This window comes from Sparus aurata, chromosome 16, assembly GCF_900880675.1.
Source record: "Sparus aurata chromosome 16, fSpaAur1.1, whole genome shotgun sequence".
NCBI lineage: Eukaryota > Metazoa > Chordata > Actinopteri > Spariformes > Sparidae > Sparus > Sparus aurata.
This window is the reverse complement of record NC_044202.1, coordinates 9,891,138-9,917,009: the sequence shown is the minus strand read 5'-3', so window position 1 is coordinate 9,917,009 and position 25,872 is coordinate 9,891,138. Positions and strand designations below refer to the sequence as shown.

General features: G+C 38.1%; 1 protein-coding gene across 1 annotated transcript; it reads left to right on the top strand.

The window, feature by feature from the left end:
- Window positions 1–111: 111 nt before the first annotated feature.
- On the top strand, window positions 112–25,872 carry LOC115566074 (trichohyalin). Its single transcript, XM_030391813.1, has 46 exons — window positions 112–596; window positions 2,732–2,908; window positions 3,000–3,083; window positions 3,177–3,281; window positions 3,365–3,520; window positions 3,706–3,849; window positions 3,959–4,102; window positions 4,326–4,469; window positions 4,781–4,900; window positions 5,051–5,170; window positions 5,360–5,404; window positions 5,497–5,544; window positions 5,652–5,678; window positions 7,318–7,455; window positions 7,548–9,071; window positions 11,127–11,186; window positions 11,359–11,499; window positions 11,651–12,069; window positions 12,688–15,451; window positions 15,559–15,645; window positions 15,798–15,848; window positions 16,527–16,622; window positions 16,845–16,895; window positions 17,003–17,068; window positions 17,214–17,252; window positions 17,370–17,420; window positions 17,513–17,581; window positions 17,674–17,721; window positions 17,799–17,840; window positions 17,924–17,992; window positions 18,107–18,154; window positions 18,382–18,429; window positions 18,514–18,552; window positions 18,866–18,904; window positions 19,150–19,182; window positions 19,275–19,322; window positions 19,414–19,476; window positions 20,880–20,927; window positions 21,153–21,194; window positions 21,862–21,909; window positions 22,049–22,090; window positions 22,193–22,237; window positions 22,845–22,886; window positions 23,002–23,037; window positions 23,127–23,162; window positions 23,280–25,872. Exons 1-46 carry the CDS (start codon window positions 587–589, stop codon window positions 23,363–23,365), a joined length of 7,782 nt encoding a protein of 2,593 aa, XP_030247673.1. The 5' UTR covers window positions 112–586; the 3' UTR covers window positions 23,366–25,872.

Below are 25,872 nucleotides of genomic sequence, written 5' to 3'. Positions count from 1 at the left end.
CTCACACCCCCCTCAACTGCCAAAAAAGGGCCTGCCAGAGCATCTGGTGCGCAGAGCTCCAGCTAAGAATAACCCGGACCTTCTCGGGGATAGAGTTACAAAGAAGCCCCCCCCCCCAGGCCTGTGCTATGCTCTGACCTATACCCATGTGAGGCACCAATAACACTGAGGTGGAATATTCTGTCCGGTCCCACCTCAGCCTACCCAGCCCTGCGCTTAGCCCGGCTCTTACCTTCCCCTGCATTGGCTTTGCTTTGGCCCCACCGTCCCTAGATCCCCCTCTGCAATGCTGCTGACACTGGCAGCTCCAAATTCCCCAACGCCTGTGAAACTTTAAGTTTGATTTTTCCATTTTCATTTTTATTTTTATTTTTTCAAAAAACCTTGGAGGAGTTCAACCTGTGGATTACACGATGAACGGAACAAGACTGTGGAAATGGAATAATTGAATAACTGGGATTTTCACGGACAAATTTCACTGATTGGGTTCATAACAAAAGCTGTGATCTTTTTTCCACTCACTTCTGCATGAGGAGGCTTTGCCCCCAACTCAAAGGATAATACCTGAAATAATCTCCTTACCACCATGGCTGAAGGTAGGACTGTTACACCTGCACAGGGCCCACAATTATTAACCTCTTACTGCTTGATACAGCACCGAAAGCCCGAGTCATATTTGCTTTTTAATAAATAAACTTTGATGTTATAATGCTGTGTGTCCTCTTAGGAAAATGTGTTGAAAGTTGGTTGCTATAAATACAGGATATCATGTAGCTGGAGTATTAGTATCACTGTCCTGTGACGGACACGACTGCTGCTGGGGCTGACCTCTGGTTTTTCAACAACTTTCTGTCCTTACCGGCTAAAAATAAGGCTACTTCTTATGGGTGCTGCTCAAACAAGTAATAGCTGACAAATAAATATTTTGTTTAATGACTCTCATGGGGCTAAGTGAATAAAAACAGCAGCAACAGGCAGTTTTCAGTAGAAGTTTGTGGTGAAACACTGACACCACATGTCCAGCCTGGATAACCCAGCTGACTGAGGGGACAGTTTTTAGTTTTCATAACCCAGCATTGTGTATATGAGGAAGTGAATCATGATTGGAGCATGCACAGAGTTCATTCACAGTTAGAAGGTATCTGTGACACTTTGGAAAGAGCAGCAGCGTTGGTGCACTCTTATTTAATTGGTTGACGATGGTGGGGACGAGGTTTTTAATTTCATCACAAGACTTTCCAGTGTACTTAACAGGTGGGAATCACACGCATATATGTTTGGATGACCTAAATGAGAATGTCAGATATTTTTATGTTGAGCAGGATACGACCTTAATCAGTGTCTTCTAATCAACATAATCCTAAAGCTTACATGTTGATGCGACGCAAGGGAAGAGGTTGACATTTGATGAATGCAAAGATCAGACACACTGTCTTCACTGTGTCATGTTTGAATCCAGAGCCGTAATTATGATATACATTATGGGGGACATAACATTAATGCACACAGACAACATAGGCTAAATAAAAAGCCATCAATGGCATACAATTGCTATGCCATGAGAAGCAACCACACACCACCATCCTGAATAATTAGCAAATATAATTAAAACCATTACTAAATTAAACAAATTATGATGATTACGGTATAACTACTGGCTCCAGTGTACTGAGGCTGTGTGTGTTGTTTGTCTGAGCTGGTTATCGGCTTATATTAAAAATGATACAAAAATTAAAAATAAATGGCATAAATTCTCGTCGGAGCGTTAGCTAGGTAGCACAAATTCTTTGCATTAGTGAATGAGTAAAGAAAAATGTGTTTATGGATTTCTGTGAATATTTTAGAATGGCAGGAAATTTTTTTAAACTTTTGATTTCCTTGGTGGGTGAGACCCTCAGACTCCCCAACAGATTCGGTCCCCCCCCCCCCCATGTTGAATCCATGGCTACAGCCTTGTTTGAATCCTTTTACCACAAAGGAAATAGCTTTCACCTGTCTTGTTTTAGCTGCAGTGTGTATGATGAGACTGGAACAAGATATTGTCCTCAAAGTAAAAATATTTAAAAGGAACTCCAGCTGATAAGTTTTTAAAGATGTAAGTATAAGTTATTTGTCATTATTTATCACTGACTGAACCATGTTGCCAATTTAAAGATGCTCTGTGGAGTTTTCTTGTGACCAAATTTCTGTTTACATCAAGCTGCTTTAACTAAACACATTGCGTGAATGTTTGAGGTCTAACTCACAATAAAAATGCATGCCTGTTTACACCAATGTTCATTTCCTGTCAGTCTGCTTCTTCTCCCATGCCTTTGTTGACATAATGATGTGGGATTATAAGTAAAATCACTGGCGGACATGTTGGTTCTTCCACCCGCGTGCATGGGAAATTTTTTTTTAAACACATAACTTAAACGAACATTCTTTTGAAGGATACTTTTAATATGATTATTATAATTGTGATAAAGATATGAACTGACAGACAAAACGTCGGCGCCCTCTGGCAGACAGACTGTGTAATTTGTTTCATACCACTGTAACCTGATATTTTGATCTGCACCTACAGATTGTTATGTAGACTGAATCTAGAATGAGGCCAGTTATAACAGTCATATTATAAAACTTACTGTAAAAGTTCAAACCAAACATGAAACTTCATGTAGCAGAGGAAACAGTAAGACCACTGTTGACTTTTCAGAGTGACTTTAATAACTTAATTGTCCATCTTCAGCCACTGGGTCCAATGGAGTGGCGGCACCACAGGCGAGCTCCCTCAGGTCCAAAGGTCTGGGGCTCCTCGGGAAGCTGAAGATGTCTGCGGAGCTGCTGATAGCTCTGGTTGCACTCATGTCCTGGGTGACGGTGGGAGTGGTGATGTTTGACTTTGTGGAGTACAAAGCAGTCCCTGGTAGGTCACACATACCTGAAAATGCACTTTTTCTTTATAACTTCGATCATCAGACATGTAAAATTACCAATATGTCTTTTATTGTTCTTAGACATTCAGCAAATCGTCACAGACCCTGTTGGAGCAGTAAACGACGCTTATGAGGAAGTTTCCAGTCTGCTCAACAAGTTTCAAGGTGCATAAGAGACATAGAAGAATGCATGCACACAAGTTGTCATAGAGTTGAAGCAATCTCTGTAACAACTAACTCTAATTTCTGGCCTTCTAGAATGTGCACCTGATCTAAGTGACCCCATGTCTGTTGCCACTTACGCCGCTGAGGAAATATCGGAAGCAAAAGATGGAGTTGTTCGATATTTTTCTGATGAGGAAGGTATGAAAACAACCAGGAAAAAGTAAAGCTGCTCACATTTTTGGATGACTTGTGATGTAACCACGACTCTGATGATCCCACAGGGAACTTCTACCTCGACTATGTTGACCCTGTGGTCGTCGGTAGACGGGCTTTCCACTCAACGAATGACTTCATTTGTGGAGTCATGGGTTCCATCAGGGACACATTGTGTGCTATAGTGGATACTGTATTGGATACTATATTAGATATCAATAAAGGTAAGTCTTCTATATTTTAATGCTTATTTCTTACTAAGGAATCCTTTCAATTCACAAGCAAATAACATGATGACTATTCTAATTAAATGTGTAAAAACAACTAATTATTTGATTAATTCATGTAAAAGCTGAGTTTGATATTAATACATAAATTTTTCCCCTTACAAATGTCTTTGTTTTCTCAGGAAAAACTGACATTAGCTACATAGATCCTGTGCACATAGGCAGAGGTGTCTTCAGTGTTATTAATGAGTTCACATGTGGAGTGGTGGGCTATATCCAGGATGTGCTCTGTGCCATCCTGGACACTATCCTGAATGTAGTGAAAGGTATTTAACCCCCCTAACACCTTAAAAATGGCAATTAACGCAGCACACGATATCGATTTTACATATTTGTTCTTGGTGCTTATTTGTTTTCTGTTCATTTTCCCCTTAGGAACCACCGACGTCAGCTTCATGGACCCTGTGGTGGTTGGCAGAGGGGCGTTCAGTGTGACTAATGACACTCTGAGTGGAATAGTGGGCTACATCCAGGACGTGCTGTGTGCCATCCTAGACAAAATACTGGACATAACAAAAGGTACCTGCTTCATATTCTAAACTTTACAGTAAATATAATCATGTCTGTATTGTTGAATCCTTAACTCATGACAAAACCATCTTCGTATTTGTTATAGCTAATACTAAGAGTAAATTAATCATTGATGGGTCATTAACTGTCTGTTTAACTAAATGACAGAATAATATTTTGAATTAAGTTACTCACTGGAGTTTGGGGCCTGGATGTGTGTTGTTCTTCTCAGGAACCACTGACGTTAGCTTCATTGACCCTGTGGTTATTGGCAGAAATGTCTTCAGTGTTACTAATGACTTTGTGAGTGGAATAGCTGGATACATCCAAGATGTTCTCTGTGCAATCATGGATGTTATACTGGACACAGTACAAGGTGAAGTAACTGTCATGGTTATTAACTTTGACCTAATCCATGTATGTGTTTCTCTCTGATACCTGGAATGTAACCAAGTATATTAGGCTACAGAGTACATATTTGAGTTACTGATAATCTTAAAGAATATGAAGCCTTGCTGTGGATTAAACTACTCAAAAGTATGTGAGGTACTTTAAATCAAACATATACGTTTAGTGCGATAGGGAAGTACTTTTACTTTTATCCACTTTAAGTCAAATTTTCTGACTTACTTTACTTCAACAAGGTTTTGAAAACAGTAGTTTTACTTGTGACTTTCTGTTGATCAGGTATCCAGAATGCTTTGGGATTCAGCCCCATGTCAGCCCTACAGAGGACAGCAGAAATCACCACAGAACAGATCAACATGCTCGTGGGCTACGTCTCCTCAATGCTGATCGGCGAACAAGGTCTGTTTTGACACATGACATTTAATTTACGTATCAGCCACATACATACAAATATATATTGTGATGGAAGAAACAGTAAACACTCTGAAGTTGTATGTGAGCATTATGTACAGCAGCTCTGACTGAGTTTGTGGTGTGCTGATATTTTAGGGATCATGCCTGAAGTGTCCATTGACCCCATGCAAGTTGTTCAAGATGCCGTTCTGGGAATGTCAGACAAGAAGGATTTGTTTATAGCTTACATGTCAAGCATGTTTGTTGGTGATCAAGGTGTGCTTGTTTTTTCATCTTAAATGCTTCAATACTTCTGTTTCAGAAAGATAAAAATCCATATATATATATATATATATATATATATATATATATATATATATATATATATATATATATATATATATATATAAATCATTAATTGACATCCTGATGCATATTTTGCCATATTTTCTTTTCATGTTTTAGGTGAACCTGTTGCCACACCAGTTGTAAACATAGTGACTGAAAAAGGTTGTACTTTTTCTTAGTTTTAATACACTTTAAAGCATCTTATTGGCCTATTTCTGCAAACTACAACATGTTCTTTTCTTCTGTTTGACTAGATGAAACAGTTGCTCCTGTGCCTGATATAAAATTGGTACAGAGGAAAGGTAAGTAATGGCAATACTTTTCCTTGCTGTAACAGTAAAACCAATAATACTGATGGTTAAAAAATTAAGCTAATAGTCATTTATTTGTTTTCTTCTTTCTAATGTAGGTGAATTCCTGCCACCTTTTGAAAAAGGTAAGAAAACACCACACTTTGATGTTTGTAATGGACAGTTCGGTTTAATGTGTGTCACCAGCAAATAGTGGCCTTTCATGCATGTTTGCATTGATTTTGTTTGTCTTTGTGTGAACCGGTCTCAAGTCTGCCTTATGACATCTTCTAAAGTACGATGCAACTGTACATGTTGTTTGAACAACCTCTGTTTTTGAAACGATTAATAATGGCATGAACAAATATTCATCATAACCACTGTATGCTTTCAATAAACATCTATGACATGGTGACTGTATCTCTTCCTTTGTCCGTCGCACTGACTGTTTGTTGGATGTAACATTTCACCGAACTCTGCATTCAAATCTTTTTGTTCAACTCGTTGAATTTTGTGTCATATGTTAAAAGATTTTGTTATACTGAGCATGAAAAGTCGTCTTTAATATGTGTCTTCGAACAACAATTTAAACCTCTGTGATATACTGTATGTTGTTTGTATCTGGACTGTTTGTACTGGATGACGTGTGTTACCATGTGGTATATTCATTTTGTCTTTGCATGAAATAATCAAAAATAAGTACAAGTATACAAAACATTTCACAAGTTAGCCTTCAGAATATTATTCACTAAATTAAGTGATTTTTCTGTTTGTCATCAATTCCCATGAAAAGACTAAAACCAACTATGAATGGATCCAACTAATAAGTCTGGTCTCTTTAGCCAAAACCTGATATATCTTGTTTCTTTTTGCACCATAGATGAGGGATATTCACACTGACAGCTACATCATCCCAACTAATTCTAAGATCCTGATCCAGGATCCTGATATATTTTCTCCGACAGGCTTCAACATTGTTGCGACTGTCTTTTTTTACCCACTTATCATCTGTGACACTGGCAGTTCTTGGCTGACATTTCCACTTATCAGAAATGTATTTCCTCTGTGGCAGTGGTGAACTCTCGGTACAGGGTGAACCGTGCTTCCTAAAAAACTTTTAGGGACTGAAAAAGTCAACTTTAAATGGACTCTCTAGTGAAATTAAGGCCAGAAAAAACCCATAATGTGACAAAATAATATTTAACAGTATTTTACAGTATTTAGAAAATCAAATGCAAAGATCGAAAAGGTACACACTTGATTGATTTAAACATAGTCCCCAACAGAAAACATTATTCACTGCCCTTTTCAGGTAAAGTGCCCGGCTGTTTCAGGAAGTTACTTAGAAATGAGACTTAACATGTGTGACACATGTTTATAAGATTTACCACAGTAGAATTGGCTGAGTCTACTTGGTTTGGGTCATTTCAAGATTTGCTGACAACAAGGAAATTGTAAAGATATGAGCATATTTCAAGAGCTGTATCTTTGGGAAATGGACATGTTTCAGTTTCTTGGAGATGTGTCACCTCTCATCCAAGAGGCTTCTTGAGTTCTAACCAGCTGGAGGGGAGTTTGCATATTCAAGCATAATGTTGAAAGTTATTAACCTCTGCATGTGCTGTGTACTATGTACTGCTTTGAACGGTCACTGTTGTTGTTCACATGTCACCCCATCAAATTCTTTCTGTACCTTGAAACACGTTTTTCGGAGTTGCCTTTCTGTATGAAAATGCGTGAACGGTGAAGGTTGGATTAAACGGGTCATATGGGTGGATGATACAGTTGCAGAGATCATGCAGGCTGCCAAAGAAGAAGCTGCTGCTGCTGCTGCTGAGTTAAACAAAGCCCCAGACTCAAAGATGGAGGAGGAAGCTGAAGTTCCCTCTGAAGCAGATGTGACAGAGGCAGAGGAAGATGATGGTATTCACACGGAATATTCTTTGATAGTAACATTCTTATGTCAGATACAAGATCGATAACCAGCACTAAATCTGTTGCTATCACATCACTAGTGAAACATGTCGACGTCGAAGAAACTGAACATGAGCGAGCGCCGGAAGATGAGGAGATCCTCCTTGATCATGACAAGGAGGAAGAGGAAGAGGAAGAGGCAGTAGAGGTGGACACTGTGAAGGAAGAGGAAGAGGTGATTAAAGCCGAGGGCGATGCAGCAAACATCGAGGAGGAGGAGGAGGAGGAGGACGAGGAGGAGGAGGAGGAGAAAGGATATGACGGAGGCATTGTTACAGAAGAGGGGGATGAATTAAAAACAGCAGATGATGAAGAAGAACAAGAAGCGGGAGATATTAAAAATGACGATGTCGAGATAGAAGCAGAGGAGGAGGAAGAGACAAAAACAGAAGCCGAAGTGGTAGAAGATGAGGAGGAGGAGGAGACCAAAGCTGAAGAAGTTTTGAAACAAGGAGAGGAGGAAACCAAAACAGCAGAAGAGGTGGTAGAAGATGATGATGATGATGATGAGGAGGAGGAGGAGGAGGAGGAGGAGGAGGAGGAGGAGGAGGAGGAGGAGACCAAAGCTGAAGAAGTTTTGAAACAAGGAGAGGAGGAAACCAAAACAGCAGAAGAGGTGGTAGAAGATGATGATGATGATGAGGAGGAGGAGGAGGAGGAGGAGGAGGAGACCAAAGCTGAAGAAGTTTTGGTACACAGTGAGGAGGAGGAGGAATCCAAAACATCAGAAGAGGTGGTAGAAGTTGAGGAGGAGGAGAAAGAGGAGGAAAAAGAGGAGGAGGAGGATGAGACCAAAGCTGATGAAGTTTTGGTACAAATAGAGGAGGATGGGGAGACAAAAACAGGAGAAAATGTGGTAGAAGATGAGGAGGAGGAAGAGCCGGAGATGGAGACCAAAACTGAAGAAGTTTTGGTAGACATCTGGGAGGAGGAGGAAGAGGGTGTAGAAGAGGTTGAGGAGACCAAAATGGAAGATGAGAAGGAGGAAGCAGAGGGGACAACAACTGAAGATGCTATAGAGGAGGAGGAGGAGGAGAGGGAGGAAGAGGACACAAAAACGGAAGAAGAGGCTGATGAGGAAGAGCCTAAAGATAAATATCTTCATGAAGAAAAAGACACTGAAATCGTTGAAATAAGCGACACTGGAGTCAAAGAAGAGTTTGTAAAAACTGACCAGGACAATCGAGCTCTAGACCTTCATGATGATGAGTCTTTCGATGAGGAGGAGGAGGAAGAAGAAGGAGAAAAACAGGAAGAAATGGAGATTCACGTGGAGGTGGATGATGGAGAGGAAGAAAAAGAGCCATCTCTCCAACAACTCGACCTCAAAATCCTGTCTGCTGAGAAGCCCGATAATGCCAGTGCAGCACCTGAATCCGATGATGAGGAAGAAGAGACAACTGCTCTCGACAAAGACGAATACTCCGACATCATCGACGATCATGACGAAAACAACAACAACAGCGAAAGCGGGAAACCTGAAATCAAACGAAAGAGGAAGGTTCATATTCCCTATGAGAGGCTCAGAAGACTTGGATCAAGAGCTGATCACAAACCTGAGAAAGGTACAACACTTTTACCATTACCATCATGTATGTTTCGTCATTTTTCTTCATTATCAGGTTATGAAAATGTTTGAGTGTGTTTACCATGATGAATGTTATTTGGAATAATTGTATGAGTACTTATCGTCTTTACATTCCCTTAACATGTGTTCAAATGACACACGGAATGCTTTGTGACGTGACTGGTTTTAAGGGCCTAACAGATACTTAAACAACTCATGTATGTATATACTTTCGTATATATTTTATTTCAGTGCTTATTTGTTCTGTGAGTGTTGATCATCAAGCAGAGCACCACGCTTTTAAAACCTAGAGAATGCATTTCATCTCAAAAGGTGTTTCATTACAGATTAATGAGATTAGGAAAGGCTCTTGTTTGCTGTTTTACCCAGAATCAGACGTGAAGGTTGATATCATAAATATCTGTGTCATTTATATTCAGAAGTGAGTTATACTTCCCTAAAATATGATTGTCTCTTACTTCTATCGTGAAACATCCAAAAACGCACTTAGAAATCATAGAAAAAAGACAATTCTTATAACTGCAGAACTTGCCTTACAATCACAGTATTTTTATATAAACAAATACAAATACAGCTAAAAAAAAAAAAGAAAGAAAGAAAGAAGAAATACCAGGGCTCAAGTTGTAGCTCACAGCCAGCTAACTCACCTGCTCCCTGGCAACATTGTACTTCCTGTTTACATCCACCAAAACATCATGCAAAGAGGAGCTGCAAAACAGAGGTAATGCAAATAATTATGATGTTGTGCAAGTGATACTTTAAATATAAACTTGAACTTTATGATATAGACCCTCTTTGCAAATCCATGTGCTAGGCTAACTGTTTCCACCTGCTTGGAATTTTTTAGATAAGCTAGGCTAAACCCATTTTGGGCATGATTTGTTTTAGTGTTCAGATTGAACACAAGAGAATTCATGACACGTGCTATTTGACCAAAATGTTTTGTATTTTTGCCTTAAACGGCCTATCTTCTGACTATGTTACCTGTCATGTTAGCTAGCATAGTATGCATTGACTGTGTCTGCAGAGCACCTATGGTATGTTTGTATGACAAACCTATCCTCAAAACTCCTCAAGACAGGACACACCTGTTCTTCCAGTTATTCCTCCACCTCTACTTTCTATTCGTCACTTCAGAAAACAATTTGTAAAACCTCATGAGGAGTGCAAAATTTCTGCCTAAGCTGAGCTAGCAAACTCACTCTGACATGTCTTCACCTCATTTTTGGGGCTCCAAGGAAATCTTGGTCACAGTTATTTGCGTACCTGCATTGATCAGTCTGGGATCATAATATATAGGCTTGTCCTCTTTCTTGAGGAAAACAGTGTCAGCTTTACCATCGATTTTCTCCATGAATGGCTTCTATTCTAACCCATAAACATTTGTGTGCTTGACCAGTTGCCATCTGTACTGGACGCACAGGAGCTAAACTGTTAAACTCATGTGACCACAAGAAAGATGAGCACATTTTGCAAAATCTTGGTCTATTTCTTTAAGAGACAATTATAGAGACAGATTTTCAAAAACATATGAAGATGAGACATGAGAGTGTCAAGTTTTATTTAGATCAGAAACTCATCCTGACTAGGGTGTGAATAGCTGCACTGAAATAGGATCTTAGGAGTAGTACATCACCTGTTAATTCCAGCTCCAGTAACTGTGCTTTTTTTCCATCTTGAAGACTCAGTGAAGACTAATCTATTTCCTAAAGTGCTAATTAAATTGGCAACTTAAGTGTTCCTGCTTTAAACTGAGCAATTATTGCCTTAGCCAGCAAGACATTAGTACAGAGAGCAGCTAGATGGTGCTAAAGGGCTGAGAAAAACATTGATTGATTTCTGGATGAGGACATTTTTGGAATGCTTATGGTGTGTTTGTAGTCATAGTGTGTTTAGTGTGTAATGCTAACATTGCTTTCTAGGCAAGCATGGTTACTTGTCGTGATGACTATATTGCTTGTCTGATTTTTGGTTAGAATTGCTCTCTTATCTACTCTATATTTTTGATATATTTCTGCATGAAATACTTTAGTTCTCAAAGAGGCAAAGGAAAGGCACGCAATAAAAGAAGTTAAAGATGCCATTATTAAAGGTAATGTTCTTGAAATTGTGCACCCTCTTCACTTTGTTTTCTCCCCAGATCTTTATATGTTTCCAAATGTTCTCATTAGATGCATTGATTTGATACACCTTACTCAAAACAAGAATGTACTCTGAACACACGAGCACCTGATAACTTTACTCATGAATATGGTTGTTCGCAGACCTCAAAGCTGGAGAAACTGAAAAAGAGGAGACAAAAGAGAAAGAAGTCAAACGTGAGGAGACCATAGAGATAAAACTAGAAAAAGAAAGGCCAAAGGAGGAGGCCATACCTGTGGAGAAGAAACCACAGACGCTCAAAGGTAATTACACTTCATCATAAGGTTAAAATATTGTGCATATGCATATGTTATCACTATAAGCGAATACGTATAATAGTGATTCAACATTCAAACATCAACATGTTATGGTACATAAAGAACTAACAGTATTTATGAATTCATGAACTTTTAGAAGAACCAAAGCCATCTGAAGACAAAAAAGCAGAACAAAAACCGAAAAAAATGAAAGAAGTAAAGAAACCCCTCAAAGAAGAGGAAGAAATAAAGAAAGCTCTTGAAGAAGAGAGAGAAATCAAGAAACCAGTCAAAGATGAGAAAGAGGTCAAGACACCTCTCAAAGAAGAGAGAGGAGTCAGGAAACCTCGCAAAGAAGAGAGAGAAGTAAAGAAACCTCTCAAAGAAGAAAAAGAAGTCAAGAAACCCATCAAAGAAGAGAGAGAAGTCAAGAAACCTCTCAAAGAAGAGAAAGAAGTCACGAAACCATCCAAAGAAGAGAAAGAAGTCAAAAAACCTCTCAAAGAAGAGAAAGAAGTCAAGAAACCCATCAAAGAAGAGAAAGAAGTCAAAAAACCTCTCAAAGAAGAGAGGGAGGTAAAGACACCACCAAAAGAAGAGAAAGAAGTTAAGAAACCCATCAAAGAAGAGAAAGAAATCAAGAAACCCCTCAAAGAAGAGAGAGAAGTAAAGAAACCTCTCAAAGAAGAAAAAGAAGTCAAGAAACCCATCAAAGAAGAGAAAGAGGTTAAGACACCACCCCAAGAAAAAAAAGAGGTCAAGAAACCCATCAAAGAAGAGAAAGAAGTAAAGAAACCTCTCAAAGAAGAGAAAGAAATCAAGAAATCCATCAAAGAACAGAAAGAAATCAAGAAACATCTCAAAGAAGAGAAAGAATTAAAGAAACCCATCAAAGAAGAGAAAGAAGTAAAGAAACCTCTCAAAGAAGAGAAAGAAATCAAGAAACCCGTCAAAGAAGAGAAAGAAATCAAGAAACTTCTCAAAGAAGAGAAAGAAGTAAAGAAACCCATCAAAGTAGAAAAAGAAGAGAAGAAACCCATCAAAGAAGAAAAGAAACCCCTCAAAGAAGAGAAGGAAGTCAAGAAACCTCTCAAAGAAGAGAAGGAAGTCAAGAAACCCATCAAAGAAGAAAAAGAAGAAAAGAAACCCATCAAAGCAGAAAAAGAAGAAAAGAAACCCCTCAAAGAAGAGAAGGAAGTCAAGAAACCTCTCAAAGAAGAGAAAGAAGTTCAGAAACCCATAAAAGAAGAAAAAGAAGTAAAGAAACCTCTCAAAGATGAGAAAGAAGTCAAGAAACCCATCAAAGAAGAAAAAGAAGTAAAGAAACCTCTCAAAGAAGAGAAGGAAGTCAAGAAAACTCTCAAAGATGAGAAAGAAGTCAAGAAACCCATCAAAGAAGGAAAAGAAGTCCAGAAACCCATCAAAGAAAAGGTAGAAGAAAGGAAACCTCTCAAAGAAGAGAGGGAAGTCAAGAAACCCACCATAGAAGAAAAAGAGGTCAAGAAACCTCTCAAAGAAGGGAAAGGAGTCAAGAAACCCCTCAAAAAAGAGAAAGAAGTAAAGAAACCTCTTAAAGAAGAGAAAGAGGTAAAGACACCACCCAAAGCAGAGAAAGAAATCAAAAAACCCATCAAAGAAGAGAAAGAAGTGAAGAAACCTCTCAAAGAAGAGAAAGAGGTAAAGACACCACTCAAAGAAGAGAACGCAGTGAAGAAACCTCTCAAAGAAGAGAAAAAGGTAAAGACACCACCAAAAGAAGAGAAAGAAATGAAGAAACCCGTCAAAGAAGAGAAAGACGTCAAGAAACCCATCAAAGAAGAAAAGGACGTCAAGAAACCACCCAAAGAAGAGAAAGAAGTCAAGAAACCCCTCAAAGAAGAGAAAGAAGTCAAGAAACCTCTCAAAGAAGAGAAAGAGGTAAAGACACCACACAAAGAAGAGAAAGAGGTAAAGACACCACACAAAGAAGAGAAGGAAATCAAGAAACCCGTCAAAGAAGAGAAAGACGTCAAGAAACCCATCAAAGAAGAGAAAGAAGTCAAGAAACATCACAAAGAGGAGAAAGAGGTAAAGACACCACCCAAAGAAGAGAAAGAAATCAAGAAACCCATCAAAGAAGAAAAGGACGTAAAGGCACCATCCAAAGCAGAGAAAGAAATCAAGACACCCATCAAAGAAGAGAAAGAAGTGAAGAAACCTCTCAAAGAAGAGAAAGAGGTAAAGAAACCCATCAAAGAAGAGAAAGACGTCAAGAAACCCATCAAAGAAGAGAAGGAAGTCAAGAAACATCACAAAGAGGAGAAAGAGGTAAAGACACCACCCAAAGAAGAGAAAGAAATCAAGAAACCCATCAAAGAAGAAAAGGACGTCAAGAAACCATCCAAAGAAGAGACAGAAATCAAGAAACCCATCAAAGAAGAGAAAGAAATCAAGACACCCATCAAAGAAGAGAAAGAAGTCAAGAAACCTCTCAAAGAAGAGAAAGAGGTAAAGACACCACTCAAAGAAGAGAAAGACGTCAAGAAACCTCCCAAAGAAGAAAAAGAGGTCAAGAAACCACCCAAAGAAGAGAAAGAAGTCAAGAAACCTATCAAAGAAGAGAAAGAAATCAAGAAACCCCTCATACAAGAGAAAGAAGTCAAGGCACCTCTCAAAGAAGAGAAAGAGATAAAGACGCCACCCAAAGAAGAGAAAGAAATCAAGAAACCCATAAAAGAAGACAAAGAAATCAAGAAACCCATCAAAGACAAGAAAGAAGTAAAGGCGCCATCCAAAGAAGAGAAAGAAATCAAGAAACCCATCAAAGAAGAGGAAAAAGTCAAGAAACCCATCAAAGAAGAGAAAGAAGTAAAGGCACCATCCAAAGAAGAGAAAGAGTTAAAGACACCACCCAAAGAAGAGAAAGAAATCAAGAAACCCATCAAAGAAGAGAAAGAAGTCAAGAAACCCCTCAAAGACGAGAAAGAAGTCAAGAAACCTCCCAAAGAAGAGAAAGAGTTAAAGACACCACCCAAAGAAGAGAAAGAAGTCAAGAAACCCATCAAAGAGAAAGAAATCAAGAAATCCATCAAAGAAGAGAAAGAAGTAAAGGCACCATCCAAAGAAGAGAAAGAAGTCAAGATACCCCTCAAAGACCAGAACGAAGTCAAGAAACCTCCCAAAGAGGAGAAAGAGTTAAAGACACCACCCAAAGAAGAGAAACAAGTCAAGAAACCCATCAAAGAGAAAGAAATCAAGAAACCCCTCAAAGAAGAGAAAGAAGTAAAGGCACCATCCAAAGAAGAGAAAGAAGTCAAGAAACCTCTCAAAGAAGAGAAAGAGGTAAAGACACCACCTAAAGAAGAGAAAGAAGTCAAGCAACCTCTCAAAGAAGACAAAGAAGTGAAAGCACCACCCAAAAAAGAGAAAGAAGTCAAGAAACCACCCAAAGAAGAGAGAGAAATCAAGAAACCCATCAAAGAAGAAAAAGAATTAAAGGCACCCTCCAAAGAAGAGAAAGAAATCAAGAAACCCCTCAAACAAGAGGAAAAAGTCAAGAAACCCCTCAAAGAAGAGGAAAAAGTCAAGAAACCTCTCAAAGAAGAGAAAGAAGTCAAGAAACCTCTCAAAGTAGAGAAAGAGATGATGACACCACCCAAAGAAGAGAAAGAAATCAAGAAACCCATCAAAGAAGAGAAAGAAGTCAAGAAACCTCTCAAAGAAGAGAAAGAAGTAAAGACACCACCCAAAGAAGAGAAAGAGGTCAAGAAACCTCTCAAAGTAGAGAAAGAGGTGAAGACACCACTCAAAGAAAAGAAAGAAATCAAGAAACCCATCAAAGAAGAGAAAGAAGTCAAAAAACCCCTCAAAGAAGAGAGGGAACAAAAGACAGAGCCAACAAAGTCTTCTAAAGAAGAGAAAGAAATTAAGAAGCCTGCTAAAGACAGAGAACCTGTCCAGAGGAAAGAGGATAAGACAGGTATACATAGGCCAGTAATCCTATGTTTTGCAAATACACAAAACAGGAACATTTGACTATTCCAACCAAAGTTGCATGATTATAAATTATATTTTTCTTCATTTTAGCTGATGAACCCAAAAAGGCTGTGAAGACTGTGAAAAAGCAGCTAGTTCCTGTTCTGAAAAAGGAACTTGTTAATGTTACAAAAACAGGTATGTAACAGGCCACACTCAGCTATGGGTCAAGAGGAATCAAACAGTATTCAAAACTACCTTTCAAGTAGTAATATATTTACATTACATTTAAAGCATATGAAGCTAAGATAAGCTAATACATTATTTTTATGAATTGTCCCCAATAACAGAGGTTCCTGAGGTCCCTAAGGCAAAAGCCAAAGCAGAACCTGCAAAAAAAGGTATGAGCATGCTTTTATTCTTTTATGTCAATTGTCAATTTAAGAAAAAGTAGATTGACGTTATTTAGCTGTTTACATATGCTACATTAATCCTAGCTTATGAATCTTTAATCAGCTCTTTCTAGAATTAAACTTAATCTGAACATATTCAAGCCAGATATTTTTCATATAATTCCTTTGCTGACGAGGATTCCTTATTTGTAATGCTCATAAGAAACTACATATTAAGTGTCACATAATGAGCATGTGCCTTTATATAAGGCTTTTTGATGGCATAATTTTCCACCAGTAGCAGATCACAAGGAGCCCAAGACACAGCCAAAGCAAAAAATCAAACCTAAATCTTTAAAATCAGGTAATGCAAAGACTCACTGATGCCACAGTAAAAGCCAGAGAGCAAGAGGAATTTAAAAAAACACTGCAGCTGAAGCACTGGAAATCCTTAAATCATCTACCAAATTAATACAGTACTACTGCACCACAAACTACTGACCTTACAGTTGATAGATAAAAAACAATGAAAAAAAATACAATTAAATGGCAAGGTATCAGTCAGATTTAATCAGCAATACAGTATGATGCTTTGTAAGATAAAAATCTATCAAATGTAATAGTTTTTTTTTTTAAAAACAGCATGACACTGAAATTGTAACATAATCTACTGGCTGTTCACTTCAGCTGACGAACCCAAGAAGACAGTGAAGGTGGTCAAAGCTGTAAGAAAGCAGATGGCTCCTGTCCTGAAAAAGGAACATTTTAATGTTACAAAGACAGGTATGTAATAAGCCACATTCAGTGTGACCACATTTGAACTTGGATCAGTGTGTGACACCATGAATGATAAAGACATATAATTATAACATGATTTTAGTTTGCATTGAGTGCTACCATTACATGTTGGCTAGTGCCTGCAGTGATGCAGTTTTCCATGTAGGTGGAGTTAATGTCAAGGTAAGATGAGCTCATGAGTTATGTTTTTGAATATTCCAATTATAGAAGTTCCTGAAGCTCCTAAGCTGAAAGCCAAAGCAGAACCTGCAAAGAAAGGTATGAGCATACCTTTATTCATGTGTATTTTTTTTATTGTATTAATCATTTCAAGAATTAAACTTGACCATATAGTCAGATGACATAATTTCCTAATTTTCCACCAGTGGCAGCTCCCAAGGAACCCAAGAAGGAACCAAAGGAAAAACTCAAGCCTGAATCTGTAAAATCAGGTAATGCAAAGACTTACTGATGTGGAAACACTTGAAATATTTGCATCAACAACCAAATGTATATTATAGTATATATAGTAGACTTTAAAAGAATCTTATCAAAAGGCAAAGCTATTCTAACTTCTTGTCCTGTTTCTTGACACAGTTACAAAGGAAAAGGCCAAAGCAGCTCCTGCTAAGAAAGGTAACACATGCACATTATTAGATCATAATGTTCTTATCACCAAAGATAAACAATATTTTTGTCACAGTGTAAATAAAACTGTCTTGATATAACAAACCTTGCGCTCTTGACACACAGAAGCTGTTAGAGCTGATAAAGAAAAGGCCAAACCAGTCACCTTGAAAAAAGGTCAGTGTTGCATTTTATAATGGACATGAAATTACAAGCTAACATGATCTTGAGTATCAATTTCATACTGTATGTGTAATTTATTTTTGCAGAAAAAGAGGAGACTCCCAGAAACGCCACTCTGGTAAAAGAGAGAGTCAAAATAGTTCCCATGAAAAAAGGTAATTTTCTTTGGTTTATAGTTGTGATTAATACCATGTTTCAGTGATTGGCACTGATCCTAAGCATACACTGTTTTTTTTTTTGTATTCAGTAGTCAAGGCGCCAAAAGAGAAAGTCAAAGCAGTTCTAGCACAGAGAGGTAAGAGCTTACCTTATATTTGTTCCAATGTGTCATCTTATTTTCTGTGATGATGAACCCAAAACCTCTTTCCATAGAACTCGCTCCACTCAAGAAAAAAGCCGCCCCAGTTGTTAAAGGTATGTGGACACTAAGCAACATTTATGTTAATGTCTTAATAATGAACTCGCTGATTTTCATCCTCATTCGTTTTTTCTTACAGAGGCAGAAGCACCACACAAAAATGTCTCGCTGACAAAGGAGAAGGTGAAGGTTGTTCCACTGAAGAAAGGTCTGTTTATTTTTCTCACAGTTGACTTTTATATTGTTTGTTTGCTCACCACTTTAGCAGCTCGTTTTTGTTTTTTACCTGAGCCATTTCACTGTAATATTTTCTCTTCATTAGTGCCTGTAACTCCAAAAGAGAAAGTCAAACCAGCACCAACTGAAAAAGGTAATTACAGGAATGAAAATACTTTCACTCTTATTTCATTTTTAATTTTGACAGTCTGCTTTTTTTTTTTTTTTTAACAATTTGTAGCCTGGATGCTTCAATTTCAGGGTAATAAGCTGCATTAGTTGTAAATGAGGTGTGGTGAGATGGACACAAAATGTTAAAAATGGCAGAAAAATGGCAGACTCCACTGATATTTTTGTTATTGTCATCATTTGCTTTCGAAGCTGAGGTTCTCAAGGAGAAGAAGGCTAAGCCAGTGACTCCCACAAAAGGTTCGGCTTTGCAATTGTAGTTTCTTTGCTGTTTCTTGCTTAACTGTATACATTAGAATTAACAGGAGTTGTGTATTTTTCTAGCACCTGTTATCAAAGCAAAAACCGCTGAAAAGAAGAAAGGTATGCATGCACGAGTGTGTGTCCGTCGTGCTTTAGAGGCGATTAACACGAGTCTGCTGATTAAAAGCGCATCAGTGTTCACGCTTTACAGCCGCAAGATAATGACGCTGCTGAAAGTAGTCATGTTCATGATATCATGAGTGTAATTTTAAAAATGAGTAGTAATTACCTAAGCATACATCATTTTGATGGATGTTTCTCACACAGTAGAGATGGCATGTTTTATTTAAGCTTAAAGCTGGGTTGTGCTGGTACGGATAGTTTTCTAGAGATACAATTATCTTGACATTGTCCCTTGTTTCTTTTAATGTAGAAGCTGTTGTGAAAGCAAAGGCTAAAATCTCACAGAAAGGTGCTTATCTGGTGCAACTTCTGTCCCTAATATTCCATAGAATATATTACATGCATTATCCACATGTCAGTTTAAAAAGCTGTAACATCCAAGCTAAGATAGAAATGAGGACATGTTTTTGTTTTTTTGCAACACAAATCTCAATCACATCTCCAAGAAATATTTCAGTATTCTCATTGGATAATTCATAAATCTGTTATTTTTAAAACAAGTAAAACAAGTATTTTTTTATTTACTCCCTATAGAAGCTGAGGCCAAGCCAGTTCTTGCCAAAAAGGGTACTGCTGATATGACCGATCATTATTTGCAGAAAAGATAAATCTTCTTAACACGACAGCTGAAATCATTTTCATCTTGTGTTTTGCTGCAGCACCAGAGGTCGCAAAGGAGAAGCCTAAGCCAGTTCTTGAAAAGAAAGGTAAACATTTAATTAAAACAAGGCATAGTATTTCATATTCCTAGCTGAGTTAACAAAGTAAATGTTGAAAAATGTCATTTGTTTGGATTAGCTCCTTCTAAAACAGAGAGTGGGACAAAGAAGGAAAAGATCATATCACTCCTAAAGAAGAAAGGTAGCCTGCCAAAATCATCAGCCTGACGATGATTTTCTGGGCTTGTAGCTTAGAAGAAATATTGTTATCATCCACACACACTTGCCAGTTTATTAGGTAAACCTAGCTAAAGCTAATGCAATTAATAAAACCATCATGACGATTATAAAGATCAGTATTTGTTGCTTCAACCTGAGCTATACAGGTGCATTAGTTTTGACTGGTTGTACCTAATAAAGTGTTGCTGACTCTTTATCATAATCCTGTAGTATTACTAAAAGAACTTTAACTTGTTATCACACTCAATAACAACAAAGCTCATGAGAACCAATACATTCATACATTTACTTAGAGCCCAAAGTATCAGTGGACAAAGTCAAGCCAGCTTTAATTTTTAATAACAAAAAAAGGCTTTGTGTCACTGCACTAATTATAGGTCTAGCGCTGTCACGAGTAAACACTGATCGTATTTTCTCACTGATGGATCAGCATTATTGAGGGGAGAAAAGGCCAAACCAGTCCATGTGAAGAATGGTACATTAGTGGCGCTCCATCTGCATAACCGTGTAATTACAGTTATCCGGTCACAGAATGTAGGTCACGTGTGAAAGCTCTGATTGGACGGTTCACGAGGGAAACAAGCACTTTGCATACGAGATCAATAAATCACCGTAGAGGGTGTAATGTACAGGAAATTGAGGTTGAATCGTCTGCAGCAGCTGCATCGACAAACAGCTGCCTCCATACAATGATCTTTAAGGATACCGTACGCCTGCTTTAGATAAGCGTAGTTGATGGATCATCAAGCTTTTATTACTCACCTCTTACCCACTAAATCATGGACAATAAAGAGCTTAGATTCCAAAGTAAATGATGTATCAAAGCCAGCAAACATTAACAATGTGTTGTAAATGTTGAAATGGGTAGAACATAATCTGGACGCTTCAAGCCCTTAGCTCTAGAATGGAGGTTTGCACCTAATACAAACTGTGTTTAGGCAAATGAGAGCTACGGAAACATGTAGAAAATGTGCATTACATAGAGCCATAAGCTTTAAAAGAGGTGAAACTAACTCTGGTTGAGTGATTTTCACAGATTATCTCATATATAACGAGGAAATAACACAGTAAGATAAAGAAAGATAAAACAGAAACGATAAGTACATGAAGGCTTCTTAGTTACCAAATGCCTAATACATTCAGCCCAAACCAGCTGCTGATGGTAAAGGCACACATCAATAGTGTTTTTCTCACTTTCTAACACAAATTACTTACTAGCTTTCTAGTCATAGATTCCTCACGCTGTGTACGCTGCTTTAAGGTTTCAGAAACTCAGTTTTGTTGTGGTTATGCTGTGACTTCTGCTGTAGAGTTCCTGTGTGTGTCCTCAGATGCTCTCCTGTGACCTCAGTTTTCCCTTTGCAGAGCCGGAAACTCCAAGAGAAAAGGACAAACCCGCTGCACTGAAGAAAGGTACAGTGTTTGCAGCGGTGCATACTGTTATTGTACATATCAGCATTATTTAGATCAGATTACGATGAACCAAGAATCTCAATTTGGTGAGGCGTTTGAGGCTATCTTACACACATATTTTTTCATAGTTTATTATAAATATTATAGTATAAATCTATTCGAAAATAATCCACAAAACAAAGAACTGTGTGTTTTATCAATTGCATTTTCTTCCTGATGGTGCAGCCATCCTCAGGGAAAAGCCCAAACCAGTCCGTGTGAAGAAAGGTACAACTGTAGCGCTTCAGTAGGGGCGGCACTTCATGTAACTGGCCGAGTGCAACATGTAATCTGATTACAACATGAATGCCACAGCAGTCTGTGAATGTAGCCGTTGGTTTATTCAGAGGGGAAACAGATGTCCTTACCCGCTGCTGCTGAAGGCTGAGAATATTTTCCTGCTGAATGTGAAAGTGTCTTGACATTCTTTATAGAAAACATAACAATTAAACTTAGTATTTCTACTCAGCAAGAAAATATTTTTATATATAAATCTTCATAAACAAAAATAACAACAACTTTGCCTTTTTTGTCTATAAATCTTAAGCTTATAGACGATAAGTGTATCGAGAGTTCAGCAATATTTTCCGGTAGCTGACTGCACATGCATGTTAGACGTTTTAACAACCCCAGAAAGTCTATTGGCAGTGATGTTTTCAGTTTTTTTGCTTTGGGACCTTAGGCATGTCTGTTCATAATAACGTATCATTATATAGAGACGCTGCAGTAGATCACTAATGATCATAAAGCCATCATTAATGTCATCCTGAATCTATTTTGGTAAAAGATGTATATTCTATACTAGCTAACACAAGCAAGAGAGAAAAGGGTTTTTTTCTACCCGCCTTGAGGGTTCAGCAATACTGTAATTGCCAATTTCTTACTTGTGAAACAGAGCCTGAGGTCTCTAAGGCAAAGGTCAAACCCATTGCAGCAAAGAAAGGTACTGCATACAATCTGTATTGAGTACATTAATACATCAATATACTGTGAATTGTATGGAAAAATACTTGTGAAACTGCAAGAGGACAGAGCAGCTGCTTGATCATTTCACCGTTTGTGTCCATTTTGATTTATTTCAGAAGACAGAGTTCCTAAAGAAAAACAAGAGCCTGTGAAGAAAGGTATCTTCGCTGTTTAGACACTGACCAGACAAACGGTTTACACTACAACTGAACACTTCAGACCTAATTATTCCCGAAACTTTCTGCATTTGTTCATTGTAGAAAAACCAGTGGAGAAGAAGGCAGCCAAAGAGGAGAAGGCAAAAGGTAGGTTGAAAATTAAAGGACAAGTTCGCCCCAAAATGAAAAACTTAAGTCATCTTGTCGAGCATGTAGATGGAAAGTCAAGTGAAGTGTCATAGCATTAACGTTTTTGAAGCTTCACAGCAAAACAGGATTGCAGCATTTGCCAAAACAACTGAAGTAGAGGGGGACTTGTTTTGAAATGTAGAAATAAACAGCTGGAAAATGACATAAAGTGGCTCCGCACAGCTCAAGCAGCGTAATCCAAGTCTCCTGAAGCACTGAGATCGCAAACGGATTTGACGCGTGGTCGAGCTTGTGCACCCACTTCGGACAGGGTATGAATAATGTCTTTTTAAATCAGTTTCAGGTCTCTAGCTGTATGGAGCCATTTCATGTGAGTAGAAGTCCCCATTTACTTCGTATTTCGTGGACGATTAAAAACTTTACCTGACTTTCCATCAGCATGAGGGTGAGAAGATAATGACTGGATTTTCATATTTGGGTAAAATTTTCCTTTAATGTAAATAAAACAGGGAAATGTCTGTGTGAATTATATGTATGTAAAAATAGCACAAGCTGTTGCATATTCGACTGCATGGAGTTAATCATTATTAATCTTTTGTAACAGTGGACAGAGTTCTTAAAGAGATACAGGAGCCTGCAAAGAAAGGTACAGTTGTTTTTTTTTCAAGCAACTACATTTCTAAGTGTCTGGAACATCTATATTACTCCTACTACCAACTATACTTTTATTTATGCATGAAAATTCTTGTTTTTTGTTCTAGACAAGAAGAAAGTTGCCAAAGAGGAAAAAATAAAAGGTACTGAATTATTGCTTATTGAAGCAATAGTTCAGGGTAACAGAACACTGTATTGTTTTATGGTTAACATCATGTTCTCTTTCTGATAGCAGAGCCTTCCGTATCAGACAGCTTTCAGATGGAGGGTGAGTCCAAATTCCCTTCTCATAAGCAAAATGTCACACGAGTGTGCAAACAAGCACGCGCCGTCTTCCCTCGGGATGCCAGATAGAAGTGAGGAACATATGATTCTCCCTCCACAGATGAGCTGCCCTACTTCCAGTGTTTCTTTGTGGACGAGGAGGAGGCCCAGTTCCCATTCTACGCCTTCTCCCCGCTGCAGATTTGAAGCTTCAGTCTGAATCCAGCCTGAGGTTTACAATTTAGCCAACCCACTGATAACGACGAGGTCAAGTCACCGAGCACGCCCTGCACCTCTGTTCACTGTTAGTCTTCAGGAGGGAAAAACCTGGGCAAAGCAGAGGATGATGGGTGATTTGATGTGACGGACCGACTTTATTTTTTTATTTCCAGATTTGGTTGAGCTCTCGTACCAAATACATGCAGCCAGTGTCATTCCTTTCCATTTTTGTTTATGTATTTATTTATTTTTTGTGTTTAATTTTTTTCTTATTGAAATGTGGATAGAAAGCGATTATTCAGACGGATCAATAGAGTGCATACCTTTGTGGAGCATTTATTTAGGTCCTCACAGCTGCACATAAACATGATGGTGCATTTTTTTTTTTTTTTTTTTAATTAAAGAAAAAACATATTGTAAAATACGTTCAACTGTGCAGTAAACGGGGTACAAAAATGACCACAATTCATGGCAGACAGGTGTCCAATTCCTCCAAAGCCACATCGACTTGAAAACTTGTTTCTATAGTAATCGTACATACATTTTTATCCTAAGTAATTTGTGTACTTTTAGCTTTTTTCTTGTCTTTTTAAGGCTCAACTTATCGTACTATCAACTTGTGAAGCCCTTACATAATCAATTAGGCATTTATAGTCTGTGCATAAGTCTTGATATATATTCGAGGAAACTTTTAACTTTTCACACATATTCCACTATTTTCTTCCCTAACGGGTACAAACAAGGAAGCAAAGCATTTATGAAAGCAAGGAAAGATTTTTTTTTTTGTCTGTATCTGTCTACTTCTGTGTCAAAAGGAATGACCATGCACTGTATATGAGAGCTCCCAACACTACCTGAAACACTACCTTTAAAGTCTTATTAGACTGTACCATGTAGATGCCATGTGTGCCAGCTCCTCGTTTCTGACACTGGTGCTAAAAACAAGCTTTGCATCGTCCGCACTGTCAGAATGAGGCCCCGAGTTTGTATAATTGGACGACGAGTTTGTCCGAGTCAATGAGGTGGCGAGTAAAAGTCTTTTCTTGCACAGTTATTGAAGATTGTTTTACAAGCTGCAACATTAAAAGTACAGTAGGGCACATGTGATTCATTTTTTTGTCAGTCAGAAGGGATGACTGCTGTGGCTAACGGCAATTCCTTGATAGACCAAAAAACGCACGGTCACTAACTTTTGGTTAGTCGCTGTTTGTCTGTAGAAACACGATTTATTTTTACAACCTTTTGAACGGGTTCTTGTCAACCGGAAAGGGTCAGAAAATGTTTCGAAGTCTTTGATAGTGTCATCAATTGTAACGTTTTTAACATTTATAACATGAGTAATTCATTGTATTACATCTGATTACTGTGCTGAAACAAAGGTGACAGGTTTCATATGACAGTTTATGGAAGTCCTGTGCTTGTGATGTACACTTTGGACGACTTACGATTGATTTTGAATACTGAAGCTGGCCGAAAAAATCTGAGTCACGTTTTTACGAAAATCTCTGAAGAACGAAGAGAGCTGCAAGAATCAGCTCCTTCACAGGTTTATTTTGTCAACCTGAACGTTGTGGTTAACGTGGTGATGTTGGAGATGGAACTGTGTGTCTGCGCATCGTGTGATCGCCCTCTGGGTCGTTGCAGAGGGCGCCGCATGCTCGAGCAGATGATCTCAGATGTACACTGGTGCATTATTTCTCTGCTTGTACCAGCTGTTGTTTACATGTAGTTCTTTACGTTTTGCTCCATATGCTGCATAGAAGGCAGTTATTATTACAGCTTGTGACACTAATCCCAAATTAAATCCATTTATCTTATTATTTAAATAAAAGAAGCACAGTCTTCATGAGTCCATATATGGTGCATACAATCTGCTCCAGTAACTGCACTGCAGCAGCTGGAGTTTTGGGGTGATGTTCCACCATCACTTATCCCAAAGCGACAGTGTGAATATTTTAATGAGTTATTGGACTGAAAGTAGAGATGTTGTCGCTAATATTTAATTTATGGCAACAAAAGATAAATATTTGTTTCAATGATTTTACTGAGTTTTATTTAAGCCTCACTTTAACCTGGTAAACATGTGCAATGCATACATTTTTAAATATCTGGGTGATCCAAGCATTGTATGTTTGTCAGATAGCCGTTGAATGAAATGTGCATGACGCGTGTGTGTTTTTGTTTTACGCTCTCAAGTGTTTCTGTGATATTTACCCCAACGTTCAAAATGGCAGCACTAAATACTTGAACTTATTTGAAACCAATAAATGACTTCCGTCACTCAGTTGTGTTGCTAACATGAGATGTAATTCATAGTTAAAATAATTTCACTGTACATAGTTAAATAAATTGAGAAAAAGGAATGTTTAATCCAGTCCCTACTGCTGAAACTGCTCTTTACCTGCAGGTAGATTCACATCATGTATCATTTATTAACTACATCTTCCTTGTGAATAGTAGCAAATCTGACATTAAAACAGAGCAATGCAAATGTG